This window comes from Pelmatolapia mariae, linkage group LG7 (genome assembly GCF_036321145.2).
Source record: "Pelmatolapia mariae isolate MD_Pm_ZW linkage group LG7, Pm_UMD_F_2, whole genome shotgun sequence".
Taxonomy (NCBI): domain Eukaryota; kingdom Metazoa; phylum Chordata; class Actinopteri; order Cichliformes; family Cichlidae; genus Pelmatolapia; species Pelmatolapia mariae.
In genome coordinates this window covers 55840182-55863386 of record NC_086233.1, presented here as the reverse complement: position 1 = coordinate 55863386, position 23205 = coordinate 55840182, and the positions used below count along the sequence as shown (strand labels likewise).

The 23205-nt window shown below is 39.6% G+C and overlaps 3 protein-coding genes and 1 pseudogene across 3 annotated transcripts; 1 reads left to right on the top strand and 3 right to left on the bottom strand.

The window, feature by feature from the left end:
- Positions 1-1975: 1975 nt before the first annotated feature.
- Positions 1976-4403, bottom strand: LOC134631845 (kelch-like protein 42). Its single transcript, XM_063480402.1, has 8 exons — positions 4176-4403; positions 3899-4087; positions 3622-3806; positions 3201-3552; positions 2914-3059; positions 2640-2794; positions 2288-2445; positions 1976-2161 (listed from the first exon to the last, which is right to left on the bottom strand). Exons 1-8 carry the CDS (start codon positions 4401-4403, stop codon positions 1976-1978), a joined length of 1599 nt encoding a protein of 532 aa, XP_063336472.1.
- Positions 4404-4968: 565 nt separating this feature from the next.
- On the bottom strand, positions 4969-12521 carry chkb (choline kinase beta). Its single transcript, XM_063479839.1, has 11 exons — positions 11848-12521; positions 10648-10756; positions 10371-10484; positions 10090-10223; positions 9901-10005; positions 8403-8461; positions 7566-7653; positions 7362-7470; positions 6617-6717; positions 6433-6514; positions 4969-6331 (listed from the first exon to the last, which is right to left on the bottom strand). Exons 1-11 carry the CDS (start codon positions 12351-12353, stop codon positions 6275-6277), a joined length of 1464 nt encoding a protein of 487 aa, XP_063335909.1. The 5' UTR covers positions 12354-12521; the 3' UTR covers positions 4969-6274.
- A 2560-nt stretch (positions 12522-15081) lies between these two features.
- LOC134632444 (zona pellucida sperm-binding protein 4-like) lies at positions 15082-18369 on the bottom strand (annotated as a pseudogene).
- A 2286-nt stretch (positions 18370-20655) lies between these two features.
- LOC134632443 (zona pellucida sperm-binding protein 3-like) lies at positions 20656-22824 on the top strand. The gene is made up of 8 exons (XM_063481169.1): positions 20656-21054; positions 21155-21277; positions 21476-21575; positions 21679-21853; positions 21967-22084; positions 22196-22278; positions 22365-22597; positions 22760-22824. Exons 1-8 carry the CDS (start codon positions 20656-20658, stop codon positions 22822-22824), a joined length of 1296 nt encoding a protein of 431 aa, XP_063337239.1.
- Positions 22825-23205: the final 381 nt, after the last annotated feature.

Below are 23205 nucleotides of genomic sequence, written 5' to 3'. Positions count from 1 at the left end.
AAAAGAAGAAAAATAAAGAAGAAAAATTAAAAAAAAAAAAATCAGCAAAAACCACACCATAAAATTGTTTAAAAAATGTAAAATACTCCTACTGGTGATGTAATGCCTTAACTAATAGTTTATCCACTAAAATGTTTTATTTTTATTTTTATGACAGCTACATATATTTGTCTTACCAAGATCTTAATGTCCAAAATGCATACCTTTTGTTGTTTAAAGTCCCACACTGGATGCCAGGTAAAAAATGTACGTTTCATACACCGGATTGAAGCACCAAACCATGAAAATCTGAATAGTGGTTGTTAAAGGTTTCAGAGATTTACGACTTCATGGTGATAACACACTCTAAATTATTTTCCACAGAAAAAATAAGCTATGTCTGTAAAGATCCCAATTTTGAATCATGCCTACTTATTACTAGTCCATTGAAAGGTCGTCACTGAGAGACTTACAGACTGATTTTCAGCACTTGCCACTGAACTCCCTCATCATTTCCCTCATTTCTTTCCCCATTGGGCCATGCTCAGGTTTGACTAAACATTGGGTATTTCATTCACTGTTGTTATACAAACAAATAGGCTGATCATACCACAGTTAACCTCAAGAAAAAAAAAAAACAATCTTTCACAGATGTGACTGACGGCAGTTTTAAAGAAAGCGGCTCTATTTGTCCTGTTTGCTCATAATGTGATAAGGTGGGTCACTGGCAGAAGTTTAACAGGTGTCTAAATGAAAAATAAATACACTGAAGGTTGAAAGGGTTCAGTCTTTGTCTGAGAAATACGATGACCTTCTGTAATTCTTAACAAAAATATCAGGACTTCCCATAGCAGTCCATATAATGGTTGGGGGCAGCAGGTCTAGTATTTCTTTTTCCATGTCATATGACTGAACAGTCACCAAGTGGGACAAAGTTCAGTGGCCAGATATAGTGGTACACCGGCTGAGCATGTGTGCAATCCGCAGACGGGCATGGAAATATAAACACAGAATACAACACGCAAATGTGTGCAAACCTACTGGTATAATTTAAAATTTAGAAAAGCTCTGCAGCTTTGTTATTATACAAAAATTTCAAAATCTTGCAGATATCTAAAGATTTTTGTGTTATTGAAAACCCTCTTATAATATTCCAATTTTAATGCCCAAGCAAAATTTTAGCTTTACACTTAGAAGCAATCAGAAAAAAAAGCAAACATGCAGAAATGAGCAAAAATAACTTTACCTTTTTAGGGCAGTGTGAGCCTAAACCAATGGAGCAAAGGAACGCTATGACTTTGGTTTGTGTCAGTGAGGCAGTGAATTTCTTCTGAGCTCAGGCTTATGTGCTCTGTGCCCTTGGAGTGGCTTTCCTCAGGTTGTGGTCAAGTTTGTCCTTTCCTGTGCTTTACACACCTCCCCACCACCAGCCTCGGTTTCTCTCTCTCTCCCCCATGTCATTGTAACAAGACACCAAACAGAGACAGAGCCTAACTGGCTACGTAACTGAATCCGCTGCAGTGCTGTGTTGAGAAGTAACAGAGAGCCATGTGACATTTCACCTACTTAGAAGTACATCTCTGATATGGCACCAATAAATAAATAAATAAAACACTGTAATACCAGTTTTATATTTGACACTGATGAGAATGGTTAGTAGGACTTGAAGGTGTTAATCAAGGCAAGAAATGCATTGCATTGTATATACTGCATTATTTTAATGTAAACAAATCAAACATTCAACATAGCGGGGTAAACTGGTCTTACATTTTAGGATACTTTTTGGAGATTAAGACAAATTAACAGAAATTTTGAATCTCTCTCCCTCTATATATACATATATGTATATAATCTCTTTATAATTTCCTTATAAATATGAACACTGGACAACATAAGGACTGGGAAGTGATCTAGAAGTACTTGGGCTATTGCAAACTACATTCAGCCCAAAAGAACCTGCACACAACATATGTGTGCAAAGATGCTAACCATAGCATTAGAAATGAAGATAAAAGGTAGCTTCATAGCGAGTGAAGATGGGTAGAGGAGGGAGAGCTTTGAGGGAGAGCGTTTGGAGGTCCATGCTAACAACAGTGTTGTGCTCCACACTCGGCATCATCAGGATCTGATCACCAGCCACTGTCCCCTGACCTGCAAATGCCACTTTCTCAGCGCTGTACACCTGGGGAAAAAAGAGCATTATCAACATTTTAATTGGAGTGAAAATTACTTTGAATGAATATGTTATCTAGGCATTCAGATAATCCAATGCTCTTCTAATATAAGTGTGGGTTTGTTAAATGTTTACCGGCCCCCATTTCTGTGACTCCACACAGAACGAGGTTACCACATTCTCTGAGTTGTTGCCACCAATCACAAGCAGCCTGTCCGTGGCCCCCAGGAAGTAAAGTGTAGGGAGATCTACGCTGGCTCTGGTAAGGGTGGGAAGCAGTTCAGACCATACATCTAATAGAGAAAGAAAGAATTCAAAAGAACCATTTACGAATCAGTGTACAGCTTGTAAATGTAAATCTAGAGCCGGTGAACTATACTGAAGGCATTTTCCAGACAACAGCACACATAAGAGTGAGCTTTCTGTGCTGGAAATAAAACCAGGTTTCTTTTGCTGAGCTTGGTTGCTTTTTTCCAGATTTATGCACCTTTCTTTGTGTTGTACTGCAGTAACAACTTCTCTCCAGTCCTCTGGATGCTCCCCAGCACATAGATACACTGTCCAAGGGTTGTAGCAAGAGGAACATCATGGGACAAAGACATGGTGAACTGGAAGTCAGTGAGTGGCAATGATGACACAAACCTGAGGCAGAGATTATACCAATAACTAAAGGAAGCTTTTTTTGAAAGAGAAACAATTAGAAAGCATCAAGTGCTGCAGAAAGCTGTTAGCTGTTTTGAACTAACAAAGAGGAAACAAACCTCCACGTATCTTTCCATGGGTCATAGCGCTCTACAGCTGTGTAGAGAGCTGTGCTGGAGTCTGGAGTTACTAGAGAGTCCAAGTACCAGCCTCCCACTGCGTAAATACAGCCTTCACAGGCCACTGCACTGAAGTGCCTTCTGTGCTGTGGATATGACAGATGGCGACACTTTTCATTAGTGTTATATAAACGATGGAAAAAGACAAGGCAAGAGGAATTCGCTGGGGCTAAGACAGACAGGCAGACTGGCCACCCGCTTGAGACACAAACTGGGAGACTGCTTACTTTTATCAGAGGAGATGTGGTGACCCACGTATGAGTAAAGGGATTGTATTGAAAGGAAGCCATGCTGAACTCCCAGCCTCTCTTCATACGCTCCCTGTAACCTCCTATGACATACAAGTAGTTGTAAAGCACCACTGTTGTAATACACCACTTATCAGCCCGAAAGGGAAGCTCTGTAACTGGACACCAATCTCCACTGTCCTCTGATCCTTGCAGGGTGAATATGTGTCGTGCATGTTCTGTTTCTGGATCCTTCCAAGAACTCAGGTTCTCTTTCCGTAGGGTGCAGAGGTGTCGGTCTCCTCGAGTCCTCAAGTGGACAACTTCTTCCTTCTCCTCTTCATTCAGGCACCTGAGGAATAAATCGATTTTAGTGACAAAAGACAAACATTTAAAATTGGGGAATTAAAGCTTTGCTTACCTGATGATGTCCGGGAGCTCCAGCAGGTTTCTACTCAAGTAAGTCAGTACTGTCATCTTCAGTTCCACACAAAAGATCTCATGAGCAAGACTCAGGTATGACAAACAGTTAGATGGGCTGAGCTCATCTGTCAGGACTGACAGGCACTTTGAGAGGAAGGCCTCTGCTAGAAGATAGTTGCTTACCTCCAGAGACAGAAAGAGAAATATAAGAAATCATGACGTGACTCCTAGGAATTTGAATTACTAGCCCGGGAGGATTATATATTATGCTGTACCTTGATATGTGCTCCCAACTCATTTTGGGGAACTTTGAAATTATTATTGAAGGAAAACTCAAGCAGATTGTGGAAGATGGAAGAGGACACGTGATCCATGTGGATGAGGCTCTCAGAGGTCTCTCTCATGCTGGATTGGGACAAAGCTCGGAAGTACTCACTGCACTCTGAAAGTCTTTCTAGGTTCACCTTTGAAATAAATTATTAAACCAAGTTTTTTAAACGGCCTTCTGTTAACCAGTATGACTGGAAATCTCACACGTTGCTTAATACTCACAAGAAAGGCATGTGGGCTGGTTTGGACTGTAACCTTGGTTTCATCACCATCTCCAAGGAGATATGTGCGTAGCGCTTCATTAGTCTTCCATTCCTCTGAGTCTGTTTGGCATAATGCTCTGTCTGTGACACCTGAGGACGCTATCCAGTTGTTGACTATTGGAAAAGCATCCAAAATCCTTCTAAGAATGCATTTCAGCCAAAAGCTTACCCACTCAAAAAGTATCATAACGTATTGCCTGAGATTATTCATCTAAATGACAGAGCGCTGTCTGGATCAAAGTTTAGGCCATTTTTAACCGTTTACGTTGCACCTCACTGTAATTCAGAAATGAAATGCAGGTCCTCCATATAAGGTAAGCCAGGCCCGCTGAAGAATTCCAACAACCACTGCACAATGGAAAAATAGAAGCATTTTAGTCCATGTGCTGCCAGCTGCTCTCCATTTCCCTGCCTCAGCTCTCACAGTCACGTGACCTTTAACAAAGTAAACACCAAAACGTCCGGGTCCGATTTCGTACTGCTTGGCACTCGAATAAGCAAAATGCTAGAAAACGTTTCCTGCCCTGCAGCAAACCGGGTGGATTCAGAAGGGTCTCTTAATCTTAGAGCAGTGTAAGTCTTTCTGCCTGGTCTATTCTTGGATCACAGAGGTGGGATAGTGTTCAGTCTGAACATCATCGGTCACTCAAATTACTTTGTAGTTAGCTTACCTTCACATCTCTGTAAAACTTATCTAGACATGAAATAAATCTTTAGCAGCTGAAAGATATGAGACGACCTTTTAAGCACATATGTTTATTCGCATTTAAACTGAATTTCTTTAACAGAATAAAATTACAGAAAAACTTTCTTAAAAATAAAAACAAAAACAGTCACAGGTAGTTAATGAGTAAACCTTCAAGTTTCCTCTTTGTGTAAAACATTGTTTTGCAAACTTTATTTGATGTCAAATTGATGTACATTTATTCAAATATAGAACAAAGTCTAAATAAATAAAAGCATGTCAAAAAAAGAAGCACTTCACATTCAAATGGGCTACAGTAATGGACTGTAACACATTTTTATTATTGGTGAAACGGGCACAAATATACCAATTTTTTAAAATATTTTCTAAAAGATTGGTATGTTTGGTAAGAATGTCACATGTTTGAAGCAGCAGTTATAGAAGCAATTTTAAAGAAGTGGAAACAAAACAGAGTTAAAAGGGCAGGTAGTTAGTGCAGCAGAAATGCACTGTAATAACAGGACAAAAAAAAAAAAGACTGACATAAATGCTGCAAGCCATTTTTCATACATGAACTCTGCAAGTTGCTTTAAGTTGCAAAATGCTGATGCAGTACATAAGAGAGCCTGTTTCAGATGTGTTCTCATTATGGGAAAGGCTTTGTGCAAGTAAGGAGAGGGTGCTGTCTGGATAAAGCATGCAGGAGTTGCCATACACCACTACCACTTGCGCAATTCTCACATCAGTGCGACAGGACACCACGTAAACTTTCTGCTTTGAATGTCCAAAACAGGTCAGCGCTCCAGTTCATGTGTAAAAAACAGCTTTACACTTTCTAATAGTTAAACTGACTCCCATAATAATTTGCTAAATGTAGGCAAGTTTGTAATGTAACAGTTAAAGAATAACTGGAGTGGAATATTTTTAAATTGTTTAAGGAAAAAGTTATGAAGCATGGAGTGATTAGGTAATAAGGGTCTCAGTTATTCCCTCACTGAATAGTCAGAATCAGCCCTTTAGGATGAAAACTATACACCCTATGAACATCACAAGGGTGAGGTAGATCTTTTACACAAATGCGTCCCATGATAACCGGCCAGTGTCTAATAATGGTCCAAGGAAGTGAAGTGCATCTAACAAGTGTTTATATGAAAGAAAACCAGTTGTGAATCAACTGTGGCCCCCAAAATGATGACAACATTTCACAATAAGGGTATTCGTGAGTAAAATAGAATGCTTGAGGTGCAGAGGGTCTTTTTTTGTCATTTCACCTTAAGCAGACAGACATAGTTCCAACACAATGTAGGGGGCAAGCTTGAAGAATGATAACGACAGACAAATGAGACAGTACATTTTGATTAACAAGCTGGATCTCAGCTGAAGAGCTTCTTTTGCTTGAAGTAGGCATCAAAACGACACTGGGCGTAGTCCTGCAAGACAATGTGGTTTATTACAAAAAATATAAATGAGTGACTTGTGCTACACTAAAAGAGAATAATAACAACAGTAATAAGAATCAAACACTCCTTACCATGTATCCAAACTCAATCTTGGATATCTTAGCTTGTATGATGGACCAGAGCCCCCAGAGGAAGTGTGATGCTAATGCATATCTACAATTTAAAAAAAAAAAAAACAGAAAATCCAGTGATCTGCTGTAAGTTGTTCTAACTGATCATCAGCACTGCTGTAAAATCTATTTAAGGCTGTTTTACCTGTTTGCTTCAATGATTAAATCTTCTTCAATTTGTGTCTGGTCCACAGCAACGTTATTGTCTTTGTGCTGTTCTGCCAAATAACTTCTAATAAAAAGAAGCTGAAATAAAAAAAAAGTTACAAGTTAGTGAGTGTGGCTAAACTTCCAGCTGTTTCTGATTTAACTGATTTGATTTAACTGCATGTGCAGCATTTGATCTCACTATTAAACATAAAAATGTATGAAGTTTCACCATTAGATGGCACTGCATAACCAGTCTATCCCATCAAGGGAGATGACTTCAAAGTTTTGGTTTGAACATCAGTCCAGATTTATTTTTCCAAGGAAAGATTAGTAGAAAATTTTCTAACTAACTTTATATCAAAACAGTAAATAAGGAATCAGATCCTAAATGTACTGAAGAGAAAGAAAAACAAATATAGTGAAGCTGTGCGAGTATTAAATCAAGACAAAACACAGCACAATATTTGTGTCATTAATCAAATGCATCTATTAAAAGTGACTCCAGGACTTACTGTCAAAAATCAACGTGTGTGCGTATACATATCTCCAAGTAAATGTTTCAAATCCAAGTTTTCTGCACAGTTTTCCTTGACGGTACATCAACTTACCTTCTATATTATTACAACTTCTATATTCATAATTACAAAGCAGCATGTCAGGAGTAAGTAATTTAAGCAGTGTTAAAAATGCAGCTCAATGTGAATACTCTTTATTTGGCGCTAGTGTTTTTTCGGACTGACCTGCTGCTCTCTGGTTGGATAGTTCTCTGGTGTGGCTTTGTAGAAAGGCCACTCATTGTAGGTGTAGTCATACATCCACTCACAGAAATGGTTGCCGAAGTCAAAACCCCTACAAAAAGAAACACATTGTGTTATTTACCTTCACGTACAGGGGGCACAATTATTTGATTGCTAAATCAAGACAACATTCCCCTTACACATTACCTGTAGTTGTAACTGCTGTATTCAAAGTCTATGAGCATGAGTTTTTCCGCTGAGGAATGCTTTCCCTCTTCCAGCATGAGGATGTTGCCTGCAGCAACAAAACAAGAAGTGAGGAAATAACCGTCATCCACCCCGAAGAATCCCGCACTAATTGCTTCAGGTACTCTTAGACCAGAGGTTAGCTTAGCTTAACAAAATTAAGTAGTAGCATTTACTGCCAGACTGGTCTTCCAATATCACATTTCTTTTGACATTATAAAAAACTTTAATGTGAAATAACTTATAGTTTGAATCATAATTAAATGATAAATCTTCATTGTATAATGCAAAAAAAGAAAGAATCCAAATGTCCTTTTTGCCCTTAATTCTAATACTGAAAACATTAAAGCATACATTGATAATTTACAGTAAACTGTGCCTCTAGCGTCTTGGCACAAGCTTTTTTGTTGGCTTCACAAAGACTGTCCTAAAGAGCTGAACTCTGAGAAATATTCACAGTTTGGTGTAGAAGAACTTGACTGGTCTGCACAGAGTGCCGATGTAACACCTTTAAGATGACATGGAACAGTTTTCGTGACGCAAGTTTATTAGCTGTCAGCTTATGAGTATCAAACCCTGAAAATGCTTTAATAGCTGCGGATAGCTGCAGAGCTATGACTATAGCTGAACATGAGCTGTCCCTATTAAAAACTACAACCCAGCTTGCTCTTGACTTATATAATGCACTGCTTTCGTAAGAATTGTGACAGTGAAACCAGAGGGTGGGATCAATCGGACCACACCAGAGACGTAATGATAGGCGGAGCTATGACTGGATGGATGGATGGAAGATTTTACCTTCTTGGACATCATTGTGACAAAACACCACTGGCGAGGGAGTTGCTGCGAGCAAAGCACTGTTGTGGAGACATGAGGCAAGAAAAACAAAGTAGGTGATGAAAGAAAAAGAGAGAAACTTGAACACACAAATCTTAGTGATGGATATGCAGGTAGTGCATTTTATGCAATATAACACTACAATTTAGAACTTCCATGAGAAAAGTGCAGACATCCTAATCTGCCAGAATTAAACTTAAGCAATAGCACACAATAAGTGAATAAACTGTGTCAATATTGCACCGTAAGATAAACTGAACTAATCAACAGTTATTACAGGTCCACTCTTATTTGTTGATAGCATGGATAGAGCACTGTACAAAAGTCAGGGGTTACTAATACTACGATTTAGCACAATTATTTCTGCTATTCAGCCAGGATATGTAAAGATATTAAATGTGATATACACTAAGCCATTCAAACCAAGTAAAAATTGACAAGTCAATACTCTTGTATGAAAGCAAAAACTCCAAAATAACGTCAGTGACAAAAGCAGTCGATTATATAACTGACACTTTGATCACTAGTAATTCCTGACCGTAGAGAGAAGGCCAAACTGCCTAGAACAAGCTGAGATAACAGTACCCTGGAGTCAAATACACAACATGCTGTGACAGATACGCTTTCAACTCAGATAAATCTGAAGGCTCAAGTTCATTGCAGCAGACAGCAACTACATATGTAAGACCAGTACATATAAACAAGATAACATTTGTTCATAGATAAACACAGACAATAAACACTGGTCTGATTCTCTAGCTGTTCTAAGGTCAGACTACCCAGACAACTCAGCAAGTGAACTTGTGGAAGCACTGGGACAAAGGTCACCTATCAGATGGAAGCATGAATTCCAAAGATTACATTCATGTAAGTAACGTAAGCAGAGCTACAATCCTTCCAGCTCTGAATAATGCAGCAAACCTTTTCTCATAAAGACTCATTTTAGTGGTAACATTACTTGTCTGGTGGTGGGGATACATGACAGTTTTCTAAATGTCTCTAACAACACTGACAGTCATTGATTTATACAATGACCTAAAACTTTATTGATTTATCAAAACTCATTTTCAAAATCCTGATGTTGGCATGGTTACCTTATGACCTCACCAGCAAACAGAAAGTCAGCACAAACTGTTTAGCTGCTAAATCTCTCTCCAATGCGTGACTCATACCCACTTCGTGAAGTTTTTGTTGGGCTTCCTGTATGAAAATTCGAGCATGTAATATGAGACGGCTCTGATAAGAGATCTAGCAGTTGGCTAGAGCAATGCAAATTACGTCATTGTTCACATAAACATATTACAGCAGGAGCTTTGTACTGTTTGTACTGTCTCTTCCTGACACTAGTGTGACAGTCAGGAGGGGACTCACTGATTTTTCTTCTTCTCAATCTAAGGCTTTGTTTAAACTGTGTCCAAAAAGACAGTATACAGAATCTAGAGCCTGTGTTCCAACTCACCGGAGGCTTCTCAGTTCAGCAGGAAGGTCCAGTTTCATCAGCTTCTTGTACTTCTTCACATGTGCCTCACGTACAAAACTAATATTCATCACTTGTTCCATGTATCTAAAAACACCACAGACAGAGTATCTTTAACTGTGACTAAGTTAGAGTTTGAGTAGTAGAGAGATAACATTCACATGTACTTACTTATCGATGGTCCCAAACAGCCACTTAGGCTTTTTGTTAAAGGGCATAACCATGTTATGGAAACGGGCCAGCTTCGTGGCAATCTCAGCGGAGATGGCTGGGTCTGAAAGCTGACTGGTGCGCATGCGAGTATTCTGAGAAAACAGAAACACAGCAAAATCTCTTATCACATGGTTTCAAAGACAAACAAAACAAACTGATGGGAATGACTGCAGCAGAAAGCAGCATAAACCCACTGTGTGTATGAATATACTGTGTGTAAACACTGGGGTACATCATACCGGAAGGTACTGTTCCAAGCGTCCTTGGGGGAAGATGCCATAAAGTTTTGGGCCTAAAGCTCGTTCAGCCAGAATGGCAAACATCACACTCTCTAGTACCAAAGAGTCCACTCCCTATACCACAGAGACACATGTGATGGAAGACACACTAATGTGAGAATTAATGGCATTTATAGCATATACTGACAACAATAAAGGGGTGCAATCTTCTCTTTAAAATACCCAAATGATACTCTCAGCCACAGATGCAACTTCTTGACATACTCGACAGACTAACCTGTAAGATGGCACCATAAATCCTGAGGAGCACCTGGCGAGGTTCGTCTTTCACACATTGCACATGGTCGGGCAAACTACACAGGTACAGCAGATTACTCAGTCCACCACTGAAAACAAAAACAACAGTGTTATAACAACTAGGCCAAGCTAAAAATCTCTCTCTCTAATCGAGATTGCCTTACATATAGTTTCCAAAAGACAAGGCCATTCAAAGTTACTCTTAAGGGTAAATCGATGATTGTTGGGTGCAAATTTAAGATGAAATCACTGTATGACTCATTTTAACTAGACACTTTTTTATTATATCTTAAGCATTAAAAACAGTAAACAGCACAAGCTTCTTTAGATCAGCTGTAGTTGGTTGGTGTTGATATTATCTTCCTCGACCATCTTTTAATGCATGTGTTCCTTCAAATTTGGACTGTTTCTGTCGGTGTAAACCTCTCACACTGAGAGTAGTCTTAATTTTTAAATAAATCACATGAAAAGATGACCCAGGTTCATTTTCCTTTTGTTTCTTCTTCACTCACGATGAGCTTACACACCACTCCACATAGTTAAGTTACTGTGTCTTTTACCACCAACGGGTTGCAGCAAACGACTGCCGGAGGTTTCTTCCTCTTAAAAGGGAGGTTTTCCTTCCCACTGTTGCCAAGTGCTTGCTCAAAGGGGCTCGTTCTGATTATTGGGGTTTCTTCAGTATTATTGTAGTGTCATGACCTTACAATATAAAGCACCCTGAGCCTGTATAAATAAAACTGAAGTGAATTACAGTAATGTTGATAATTTGGAGGTCAAGGCTGTTGGATGAACATAGAAAACACTGGGTATGCTATCATTTTGAACCTGCAAACCAGTGTGGGAGGAAAACAAACAAACAAATGTCAGCTCAGAATAAGCCCACAGCTGACCTGCCGTGCCACTTTTCCAACACCCACAGCGTCGTAAGTTGTCTGACAGCGAGATAAGCAAACACTAAGGAGAGGTGTGTGTCCCTGCAGCTGATCCAACGTAGCACAAACCATCAAGGATCTTGGATCTTACAGTCGCTTTAGTTGAAACCATGAACACAAACATAGTGGTCCCTACAGGTTAGTATGTTTTAAAAAACGACTAATAATAATACCCTATCATTTAAAATGAAGACATTATTGTGTTTTATTATCCACCGTACTGCTATAAATTTTCAGAATTTTACCTGACAATGCTAATTTGAAAATCAGCATCTTCAATGGTCTTCCACGACCCCGACAGAAAGTCTCGGGACCAATTTATGGCCCTCTCCCTGGTGTCCCGGTCGACCTCTTCGCTTCTCCCATCCCGGAAAGACTCTGCCTCCGAGTCGTCATCACAGTTGGCCCCTAATAGCGGACTATGAGTCCTTAGGCGTCTCTGGTTTAGAACAAGCGTGCTCTCCACTTGCTTCTTCACATCCGGAGGACCCGTTTCTTCTGTAGTGACTGTGGCAATGCTGGTGCTGTAATTCTCCGGCCCTGAACTATTTGCTTTGTCTAAACCCGCTTCGCCGCAACTGCTTGCTACACTTCGGCTGGGCTGCATGTTGAATTTCCGGGCGGAGAGTGAAGGAACAGCAGGGTGAAATGTCGGTCTGAGGCGACAGGAGGGACTCGCTGACACACGCAGTCCGCCGGTAAAGCTGCTTAACCGGAAGAGCCGAACATAACTGGATATTATGAACCACATGGGAGGCGGCTGACAGCGTAACCGTAATATATTGTAAACTCGTTACGCAGGTAACGTACCAGTGGATTGATGAGCCGAGATGAAGAATTCGACGTCCAATCAAAATTCGAGAGCGAGTTCGCACACAAATCTCATTGGTCGTTGCTGGCAGTAAATTTCTACGTCACGTTCGGTGAAGGTTTCTGGGAAATGAAGTTTTTATTTGTAATTGACTGTGGCGCATATCTTTTAAATGAATTCATTGAGTGCGATGTATAATATGATTTCTGAGTGTATTCACTGATATTATTTGGCAGGAATGTGGGAGAAAAACGTCTAGTTACTCTTTGCTTGCGTCTTATTCAACATAAAACTGAGTTTTAAAACTTTTGCAAGTTTGGGTTGTTTTCAATTGCCCACAGCTTCTTCTTTCTTGCAATCCCTTAAAATGAATATACTCTGTCTATTGTGAGCAGGTAAGTTAAAGAGCGGGTTTCTAACTTTTCATTTAGTTGAAAGCAAAATTTTTATTTGCAGACGCCCAAACAGAAAAGGCCATGCATTATTACTCTTACCTTATAATTAAAGTAGGAACATTTATCCTAACTGGGCGTTCATAAAGTCAGCAAAGAGGCACAGAAAAGAAGATCAGACACCAGCGAGCGAGGAGAAGAAAGACAGACGCAACAACGTTGTCATCCCCTATGTAGCCAGTGTATCAGAGAAACTCAGGAGAGTTTTCTCCAAACACGACATCCCAGTGTACTTCAGACCCAGCAACACACTCAGACACAAACTGGTTCACCCGAAAGACAAAACTCCAAAACACAGACTTAACAACGTGGTGTATGCTGTACAGTGCAGCGAGGAATGCCCAGACCTCTACATTGGAGAGACCAAACAGCCACTTCACAAGCGCATGGCACAACATAGAAGAGCCTCCTCCACAGGACAAGACTCAGCAGTCCATCTGCATCTTAAGGATAAAGGTCACTCTTTCGAGGATGCCAATGTTCACATTTTGGACAGAGAGGACGGATGGTTTGAAAGAGGAGTGAAAGAGGCCATCTATGTCCACTGTGAGCGACCATCTTTGAACAGAGGCGGTGGTTTACGACACCAACTGTCTGCCATCTATAATCCAGTTTTGAGTTCCCTCCCCAGACGCCTTAATGCCCACTCACATCTTGGGCCATCTGACCTCAGGAATTCACATGACAAGGTGGGGCCAGGTTTAACAATGAGCTCACCCGAAACCCTGGCTGATTAGGTCCCACACCCGCTTTCACACCTTGGCTCATGTGATTAGAGGATCACCAGGGGGTCCTTTGTCCCTCTTTGGGGGGACACTCCCACTGGGTTTAAATCTGGGACTCTCGGCCATTTGACCTTAGAACTGAAGAAGCTTCTCGGATGAGAGGTGAAACGTCTTCAAGCAACTTTAAGAAGTCCAGACGCTTTTCTTTGCAAACTCCTTTGACTACGATGACCGGGATGACTGAGAACCTTCAAAGACATTTATGTTTACACTTTCTTAATTTTACTTGAAGTACTTTATATTGATTACACTAAAATGAGGAAGCTATTCTAACTAACTGACTATGCCACTGTTTATTTGTTTGTTGGATTTGAGAAAACAAATTTTAACAATGGTACAGTGCGAGTGGGATTTTGTGTTTTCTCTTTGCCGCTGAATTAGCCAAGTGCATAGGAATGAACGCTTTCAGTGTCACTGAAAATCATTTATAGAAGCCATGTAATCGTACAGCAAGCTTTAGGACATCTATTAAATTGAACAACTTTTTGTTGTTCTTTTATATCCTTGTGATAAAACTCTGCAGTGCCTGATTTTATGCACTGAAAGTCAATTGACTTCATATTGAAGCGTATTTGTATTTTGCCTTTTATTCTGGCCATTTTATCTCCAGACAGGACCATTATAAGAGCGCCAAAGAACCTTATTTTGGGGGCAAGTTTGCAAATGTTTAAGTAGTTTTCATTTAAACGTCTGTGTTGCCTCCCAAATTTGCTGTTTTGAGGTGTACTGCTCAACTGATTAACTTTCTCTAACCCTCCTCAGTAATGCTTTACTTTTCATATCATTTTAACACTTTTCTTTACAGCAATCTTTACATCAAATAGAGACATAGTTGGTGGTTGCAACAAGAGCAATAACAATATAAAACATACAAACAAAAACTTTTCATATCATTACTGTAAATGGTCAATGAAGAACTTGGGATTTGTAGTGAATAGTGAATAGCCATACAGGATATGAAAAGTTTTGGAGTTATCAGATAATTCAAAAAAAAAAAATGTGAAAGTTTGCCTTTGCTGTGAAAGTATGCATGAAACTTAATGATCCACTTCCATTCACTGAAGGAGTAGTTTCAAATAAGATGTGTTTTTGATACTGTTATTTTAAACAAACTTTTCTTCACAAGACTTTATTTGACTACATTTGTCTTTGTTCTGAATTACTAACATACCTTTTGTTTACAATCGATACAAGTAATATTAAAATATAAGAACTGACATACAAAATGTTCAATAAAAATAACTTAAAACTAAGCTAAATCCCACTGAAATGTTGAATGGAAAATAATTTGAGGGCTGCATAAATAATAAACCTGAATAATGCTTTGTGAGGGAATGAAAGGATCAGGCAATGCTTTTATAACACTGAATATTTATTTGAAAAGCAGTCATTTCAAAGATTTCATCATTACTATGATCTGTTAGGATATTGTTATTCTGTACTTCTTTGCACAAAGATAAGCTCTGGGCTGCTAACCACAGTCGTTTCTTCTCTTGTGACTTTCTTGAAAGAACCAGCAATTTCTCTCCCTGTGGACAAAACATGGCAAGTGTCAGTTTTTATCAGACTTGCACTAAGTAGATAATAAAATAATGGGAAATGTACTATTTCTTTTTCAGATGAACCTTTTCAGCGGAGACCCTTTATGGTATGACCACTGATTAGCTTCGTTAATCATCTTACTCAAAAACAGGGGGATCAAACTCCAGGAAACAATGTACTGATGGTGTCAGTGTACAACTTACTTTTTCTGAAGCACCTGGGTTCACAGCATGAAATGAAATGAAATGAAAAGAAAGATATTTTTTGCTTGGCATTGGGACGCTATACCTTTTCCTGTAAAGGAGGAATAATGTTTGGCTTTGTAGCTGCTGACTGGGTTGAACTACCATCACCTACAAAATGGAACATTTTGAAAACAAAGCGGTTGTGGTGGCTTGGAAACTTGAATCCAAATGAGGGTCTGGGAAGCAGGGTTGTTAGGTAGCGGTCATCACGATAGGGGCAGCTATGTTAAAAGCAAAGTGTGTACAGTAAACATCAAAAATATAATACAAATGCCTCCAAATTAAGAGCACCATACTCTTACCCATCAATCAGCAAGTCCCACTGAGGAAGACTGTGAGGATAGGAATCAGAGGTTGCCCAACATCTTCCAAGAGTTAAGACAAGGTTGGGATCGGTCCTCTCCATCAGGCAGACCTCAACATAAACAGGATCCCTCAAAACCTTTCTGATAGGGTATTCGGCAGCGGTGTAAAAAGAGGTGTAGACTTCCTCTTCTGTCCAAAAAATGAGAGTAGTTGTAGTTGTTGACACATTCTCTGCTAAAAGAGACTATCTTTGCAGAGTTAGCTCTCCAAGACTAACCTTCAACACAACCCTTGGCAACACATTGTCCATTGGCCAGCTTGAGTTCCACACGCACAGGTCCAGCAGCTGCAACTGAGTTTGGCGGAGGAATTGGACCAACATCAATAACCAAAGCCTCAACTGTGGTGCCAACATATCTGCACTGGAACAACAACCTGACACAAGAAATACAGTTTATGTTAGTCACTCACAAAGTAATTTAGCTATAAACTTTGAATAACAATTTCTTTCTCACTGAACTTTTTCGATCTTCTAGTTTCTGCCCATGCGTGGTAACATTTTTGCCTATGCTGTATCTACTTACTGATAAAGATATTAAAATATTTACTCATAGTAGGTGTCCCTCGTAATGGATCCATGGGGTCCAGTAATCACTTGGTATAAGGAAGACATCCTGTTCTCGTAGATTAGAACACCAGGTTCCTCCTACAGTATAATGACAGGATTTCAGTCTTTAACACTGCCTGTAAAAACTTTGTAAAAAAAATCATCTGAATAGTTAAATTGTTAATTGTTCACAGTAAATTGGATGTATTCTAATTTCCTCCATCTCAATTCCAGTAAAACTGAGGTTCTAGTGCACCGGCCCAGATAGTTTCTCTAGGAAAGTTAGTCAGTGCATCGGTCCCCTCACCAATAACTTCAAATCATCTGCTAAAAACCTTGGTATTACTTGTGATCAGCACCTGAATTTTGAAACTCATATCTCAAAGGTTACCCAATCTTGTTTTCTTCATCTGAGAAATGTTGCGAAAATCAAACCTTTAATGTCAGTGAATCATCTTGAACTTTTAGTACACACTTTAAGTTTCTGTCAGTCCTCAGATCATCTCCAATTAGTTCAGAATGCAGCAGCAAGGCGGCTAATGAAAATTACAATGGTCACATATCACACCTGTCCTTGCATCCCTTCACTGGCTTCCAGTGAAATTCAGAATTCACTTTAAAATTCTGTTAATGACATATAAGGCTCTACATGGACAGGCCCCTGGTTATTTAGCTGAGTTTCTAACACCTTATCAATGCAGCTGGCCTCTCCGATTGTCTGACCAGGGTCTTCTAACTGTCCCTCGCTCTGATTTTAAAACCAGAGGTGATTGTGCTTTCGAGGCTGTAGCACCCAAACTGTGGAACAGCCTTGCTCAGTGAATGAGGTTGGCTCACTCTTTTATCTGTTTTAACCTCCTAGGACCTGGCGTCCACATATGTGGACATCACATTTTGGGTTATTTAGACCAAAATACTCAATTTTGCTCTACAAGGGCCTGATATCCACTTACGAGGACATTATACTGCTACTGTTCTATCAAAATTTTAAACGAATATCCTCATATGTGGCTCTTATTTTTCTTAGAAACAAAAATTAGGTAAAAAAAAAAAAAAATTCTGGTATCATTATTATTAAGTCAGTTACAACACTTACTTTTACAACTGTACCACAGGCAGTGACAGGGAACTCATAGATGGCAAAAGCTGAAGTGCTGCCAACTGGATTGCAGCTGTGACCATTCTCATAGAAAGAAATTGTCTCCAAGTCAATGTTGGGCAGAGTTGCATCTCTGGCCACCACATGTCAGGGTTCTGGGTCTGTGCGACCCAGGATCCCTGGGCAGTCATGGACTTGTGTTATTGTATGTATTTTTGGTGTTGCCGTCCCTCTTCTCCCTGTTTGCGTGTGTGTGTATATGTGTTTCTGCGGGCGCCTTCAGGCCTGGTGGGTGTGGCCCTGCTGGCGGACTGGCCACACCCGAAGTCACACACCGGCTGCTGATCAGGCCTCGTCGGGGGAGCTACTTAACAGAGTCTTGGAGCTCCCACCGACGCGGGATCATTTCGTGAGACTTCCCGTCAGTTCTCCAGCTGGTCTGTTTGTGTGAGCTTACCTGTGTAGTTGAGGGTACTAACCGCTGCCTCTGTTTTTCCCAGGAGGATTGCCGGAACTAGAGGGCAGCAGACACAGAGTGCACTGGCACAAGGGAGTGGACACACGAGCACAAACACTGGGAGAAGACACGGAGAGGAAGTTGGGAGCACACGGGGATGTATTATTGTGTGTACAGTTTTCACTGTAAATAAAGAGCACTGTTTGCATCGCAGAGTACCGCGGCTGGGTCCTCCTTCCCCACACACCCCACGGTTTGCCATGCCAAACCGTGACACCACCACGATGAACAGGCCTTCCTTGGTGCACTGAAGTGTCACTGAGACAACAATAATAATAATAAAGTACAACAATACAGAAAAGAAAAACAAAAGCAAATGCTTTTACCCTTTCACTATAATATATCAGTGGTGTAGTTTATCTATAAAGCAGAACGTCTTACCAGATTTGCCATAATAGCACATGAGTCCATCAAAGCAGCAGTTTATAGTGTCACATTCGGAAGCAGAGATTTCATTAGTGCTACACGATATCCTGTAGTTTTCCGCAACTTCACAAGTGTGAAATGACTCTAAAGGCTTTTGAGGGTTCGGAGGTCTTTTGGGCTGCTGAGGCTGCTGAGGGTATTCAGGGTTATTGATTTGCTTCTGCCCCTGTGGAGATGGTGGGTATCTAGGATTCTGAGGGTTCTGAGACCCTTGCCCATAATTTTGGGCATTCGATCTATAGCCCAGCAGGGCAAATAATAAAAGACGACAACAAGTCAGCTTTAGTACCATTATGTCACAGAATAGAACAGCAGATGCTGTGAAAAGTATCCTGCAAATATGTTGACTTTTATAAGGTATGGTTAATGATGGCCTGTTAGGATCTCACATCCTATTTGTTGTCCAGAGCTGCCAATCAAATGCTACAAATATTGTTTTGTCTATTGTGAGGTAAAGTTAGAGGTAATGAATGAAAATAAAAATAAATCACTGACAAATTAGAGCAATTTTACAGCTATACTATATCTGTAGAAGGCAAAGAAAGCATGTAGTGTACAGCGTACTTGCTTAACTTTACTGCTGTGTGTACCTGGGCATGGTTTTTATTGTCTACATCATGTGTGATACAGAAAACCAGCTGTTTGTTATTGATTCAGAGTGAAAAAATTCTGCTTTGTTTGAACAGTTTCATAACAAGAACCTTCACAGGGTCTGTCTGACCGACACTGTGTCTTCACAGTGTAAACAAAAACTTTTATTTATCTTTCATTTTGACATCGCTGCAAATCTACAACAGGACGAAGTGTTCTTTATTTGTGATTAAAAAAAAGGTATAATTAGACGTAAGCAGGTCATCTGTGGACAGAAGGCAAGAGGTTTCAGTATTATGTATTTTGGCTGCATGAGCTATTCAGTCATTTTATTTGTGACAGGTTAAAATGTTAGTTTTAAAAATCCTGAGAGTCATTTTGTAAATCTATACCGTGCATGCATCTCAAACAGAATATACGGTTTCCTCCTCTTCGGTAACCTCTTTGGAGTCAAGCTGTTGTTTAGGATGCATTTTTATTTATTTAAGTCACTCCTCATAAGAATAAACAGTTTATTTTACGTTATAACCCAATAAAGTCATGAATTTGTAATAACGTAATAGCATCTAGAGAGGTAATTCTGAGTAGATTAAAAAGTGGTATAAACAAACCAGAGAAGAAGTATTGTGCAAATTGTACAGATACTATTGTTTATCTATCTGATGCACAAAAGAAACTTGTGTCTCCACAATTAAACATTGTGTCACTGTTGTCGATACACCTGCAATCATTACTCACATGAAAACAGACATTTTTTTAATGTTCTTTTATATAATTCTTTCTTCTCTCGCAAAACTGTGTACTGCAAAGCTCTGAGTGAATATCTTTATAGTTTTGGCCAAGGTCATAGCAAAAGTCTATGAATCTCTCTGGTGGGTGTGTCACTCCTATCGCTATGGTTGTTTAGCAGATCTCAGTACTGACTTGAAAGTGCATGGACTTAAACGAAAAACTTTTGTAAGACATTGCAAAAATCCTTCTCCAATTTTTTTTCTCCAATGTCCCTTACTGGGATCCATACTTTCACATGTTCTTTAAAGGAAACTGGATTTAAATACAATAACAACAACAACCCCACCCACCTGCCCACTGTTATTAAAAAAATATAAAGGCCTTTTGATTTTAGACTTCCCTTGTGTTAGAATGGCTCAATAACATTTTCTTTCTCATTTCTCATATATCTTCTTTCATTTTGTGGTTGGTGGTTAATCTGTTATGGATTAGAGCCATATTGATCTGCAGACCATTACACAAGGTGCTTTGGCAAAATATTGATTTTGATCTACTATGTTAAGGGCACCTAAACCAGGGTCAACATAACCTTTTGTGTCCTGTTTTTCTGCTGCATCTTTGTCACCTGTTTGAATATCTTTCCTCACTTGTTTGAAGAAAAAATGCTTGAAGAAGATTTGCCTTTGTGCTCCACAGTCACATTTTATGACTAAGAAACTGAAGAATCTGAATCCAGATATATAAAAAAGTTGCTAGTTAGCAACTGCAGTCATTTCAGTGGCTAAAATTTATGTTCATCAACCCTGAGGGGAATGGCCAGCTGAAGGGGTGGGAATGTAGTGGAAGTAAACAAGTTCACTGTGTTATAAAAGCAGGGGGACATTTTCAGCTCCCTTACAGCACCCAGTGAACTACCGTGGGCACTTGTTGTTGTGAAACCATGTTACTGAAGTGTGCCACTGTTTGCCTTGTGGCATTGGCATTGCTTGGCTTCTGTGATGCTCAGGGATTTGTGCCTGGGGTGTGGCCTCCAGACCACCAACAACAAAAACAAACATTTGAAAAACCACTCACATGGACATACCCTGAAGATCCTAAGCCCAAGCCCAAGCCTGATGTGCCGTTCCAGCTGAGATATCCTGTTTCTGCTGCAACTGTTGCTGTTGAATGCAGGGAGGACATCGTTCATGTGGAAGTCAAAAAGGATTTCTTTGGAGTTGGCCAGCTGATAAATTCGGCTGACCTTACCCTGGGTTCATGCGCTGTTGTCGGAGAGGATACGTCAGCTCAAGTGCTGATTTATCAAGCTCAGCTGCAGAATTGTGGGAGCACATTAAAAGTATGAAGAATAAATATTACATTATTGTGAAATTTAATTCAAGTGCTGGAAAACAGGTTTATGTGTAATTTTACTTGTTTTGTATATATATGTTTGCTAGATGACTGGAGATTCCTTCATCTACACCTTCACACTGAACTACAACCCCCAGCCTGTGGGTGGTTCTCCTGTGATTAGGACCAACAATGCAGCTGTAGTTGTGGAATGTCACTACCAAAGGTACGTAAACAGTCTGGAAGATTTGTTAAGATAAATATATCAAAACAATTGAACTATATCTGTATTTAATGTGTTCTATAGTACGACCTAAATATTTTTAGTAATCTAGAATTTACCAAATGTAATCTGGATATTTCAATGATATATTATTCTTGCTTTAGTTTTTTGCATTTTTGTAAAACATGTCCTGTCACTTAGAAAGCACAATGTAAGCAGTCTCGCTCTTGAACCCCTCTGGGTCCCATTCTCTGCGGCTAAGATGGCACAAGAGTTTCTGTACTTCACCCTGACACTCATGACTGGTGCGTTTAAGATCAGTTTCTCAGTGTGTTTTATATTGTATGCGACCTTGATTCAAAATACATACTTGTTTGAATTATAAAATTGTCATGTCTTGTTTCACAGATGACTGGAAAAATGAGAGGCCAAGCAACCAGTATTTCCTGGGTGACGAGATTAATTTTGAGGTCTCTGTCATGCAGTACCACCATGTGCAACTCCGTGTTTATGTGGACAAATGTGTAGCTACCCTTTCAGCTGATGCATCTTCTAGCCCCAGATATGCATTCATAGAGCAAGGGTAATGTAGTTTGATGAGATTATTGAAGTTGTTTTGTATATTAGGACCTGATTATCACAGACGCCTATGCTACTGGTTATTATGGTTATTTCACATTGTTTTCTTGTGTGCAGGTGTATGATTGATGGTAGGCTCACTGGATCTGTCTCGAGGTTCCTGGATCGCACTGCAGAGAACAAGCTTCAGTTCCAGCTTGAATCCTTCAAGTTCCAGAGTGCTAACAGTGGAAAAGTATGCAATTCCAAATTTGAGTTACTGAGTGCATTGTGTTATATTTTCAACAACATTACTAATGTAGAACTATTACACATAATAATAACATAAATTCTCTCCTGTTCTTAGCTGTACATTACCTGCCACTTGAGAGCGACATCTGTTGCCCAAGCCATTGACAGTAACCACAGAGCTTGTTCCTACATCCGTGGGTGAGTCTACCTTTGTACACATGTATCAATGATCATTAGACCAGAACTGATGTGGCGATACTGCTTACATTTCCATTTCTCCCAAGGTGGAAGGAAGCTGGTGGATTTGATGGTGCTTGTGGCTCCTGTGAGTCTTTAACAACTGGGCAAACTAATACTGGAATTATAAGTGGCGCTACTGGAGGTGGACTTGGTAATACAGGCACTGGAAATACAGGTACGGGAACTGGAAATACTGGTGGCGGACCCCCGGCTTCTACAAACCTGATTAAAAAGGTCCCTTGGTTTAGGGGGACACGGGACGTGTCTCAGCAGGAAGGTATGTGTTTTAAAAAAAATATAAGTATTGCAACATTTTAGTAGAGGGAAAGTTTCATTTCAATTGGTCCTACAAAAAGATAATTGTTTTATGCTTTCTATTTTTTTAAGTAAAAAAAAACATAATGATGCATACTGCAACAATTCTTCTTTCTTTTCTCAGTTTTGGAATGGGAAGGAGAAGTCACCTTGGGTCCCATCTCCATTGAAGAGAAGAAGATAGCTTAAAACAATTTCCTGCTATAAACACGGCCATTAAAATGAACTTCATCTGTGGTTCATGCCTGAATAAATGTTAATTTCATTCTTCTTATTCATAGCTCACAACAATATAATAAGACAATAAGGAATGAAAAGGTCCTTCACTGAAACGTAACTCCGTTTACATGCCCCCTCTCTGTAATTACAAATGTTTTATATGGAGCTCGTGTGTCCATGGATTGGAACTATTCACATGTAATGGAAATAAAAATGCAACTGTTTGAATTTATTGTTTAATTCATTCAGAACTTTCTTAAGCTGTGCATTGGATCTATTGTAAATTGAAACAAAAAATAAAATCTACAAATTAAGAAACATTGAATAGATATAATAACAAATATAATGAGT

What these genes read in the sequence shown, in the direction of transcription:
- LOC134631845 (XM_063480402.1), bottom strand. Translation starts at nt 4,403, where the DNA reads ATGATACTTTTTGAGTGGGTAAGCTTTTGGCTGAAATGCATTCTTAGA. An exon ending in GAGCTCCCGGACATCATCAG is followed by an intron (nt 3,553 to 3,621) that starts GTAAGCAAAGCT and finishes TTTATTCCTCAG; the next exon opens with GTGCCTGAATGAAGAGGAGA. An exon ending in GCAGTACAACACAAAGAAAG is followed by an intron (nt 2,446 to 2,639) that starts GTGCATAAATCT and finishes TTTCTCTATTAG; the next exon opens with ATGTATGGTCTGAACTGCTT.
- chkb (XM_063479839.1), bottom strand. Translation starts at nt 12,353, where the DNA reads ATGTGGTTCATAATATCCAGTTATGTTCGGCTCTTCCGGTTAAGCAGC. An exon ending in TTTCAAATTAGCATTGTCAG is followed by an intron (nt 10,757 to 11,847) that starts GTAAAATTCTGA and finishes TTTTGTTTTCAG; the next exon opens with TGGTGGACTGAGTAATCTGC. An exon ending in TACAGCAGTTACAACTACAG is followed by an intron (nt 7,471 to 7,565) that starts GTAATGTGTAAG and finishes TTCTTTTTGTAG; the next exon opens with GGGTTTTGACTTCGGCAACC.
- LOC134632443 (XM_063481169.1), top strand. Translation starts at nt 20,656, where the DNA reads ATGTTACTGAAGTGTGCCACTGTTTGCCTTGTGGCATTGGCATTGCTT. An exon ending in ATTGTGGGAGCACATTAAAA is followed by an intron (nt 21,055 to 21,154) that starts GTATGAAGAATA and finishes TATGTTTGCTAG; the next exon opens with ATGACTGGAGATTCCTTCAT. An exon ending in AATGTCACTACCAAAGGTAC is followed by an intron (nt 21,278 to 21,475) that starts GTAAACAGTCTG and finishes TCACTTAGAAAG; the next exon opens with CACAATGTAAGCAGTCTCGC.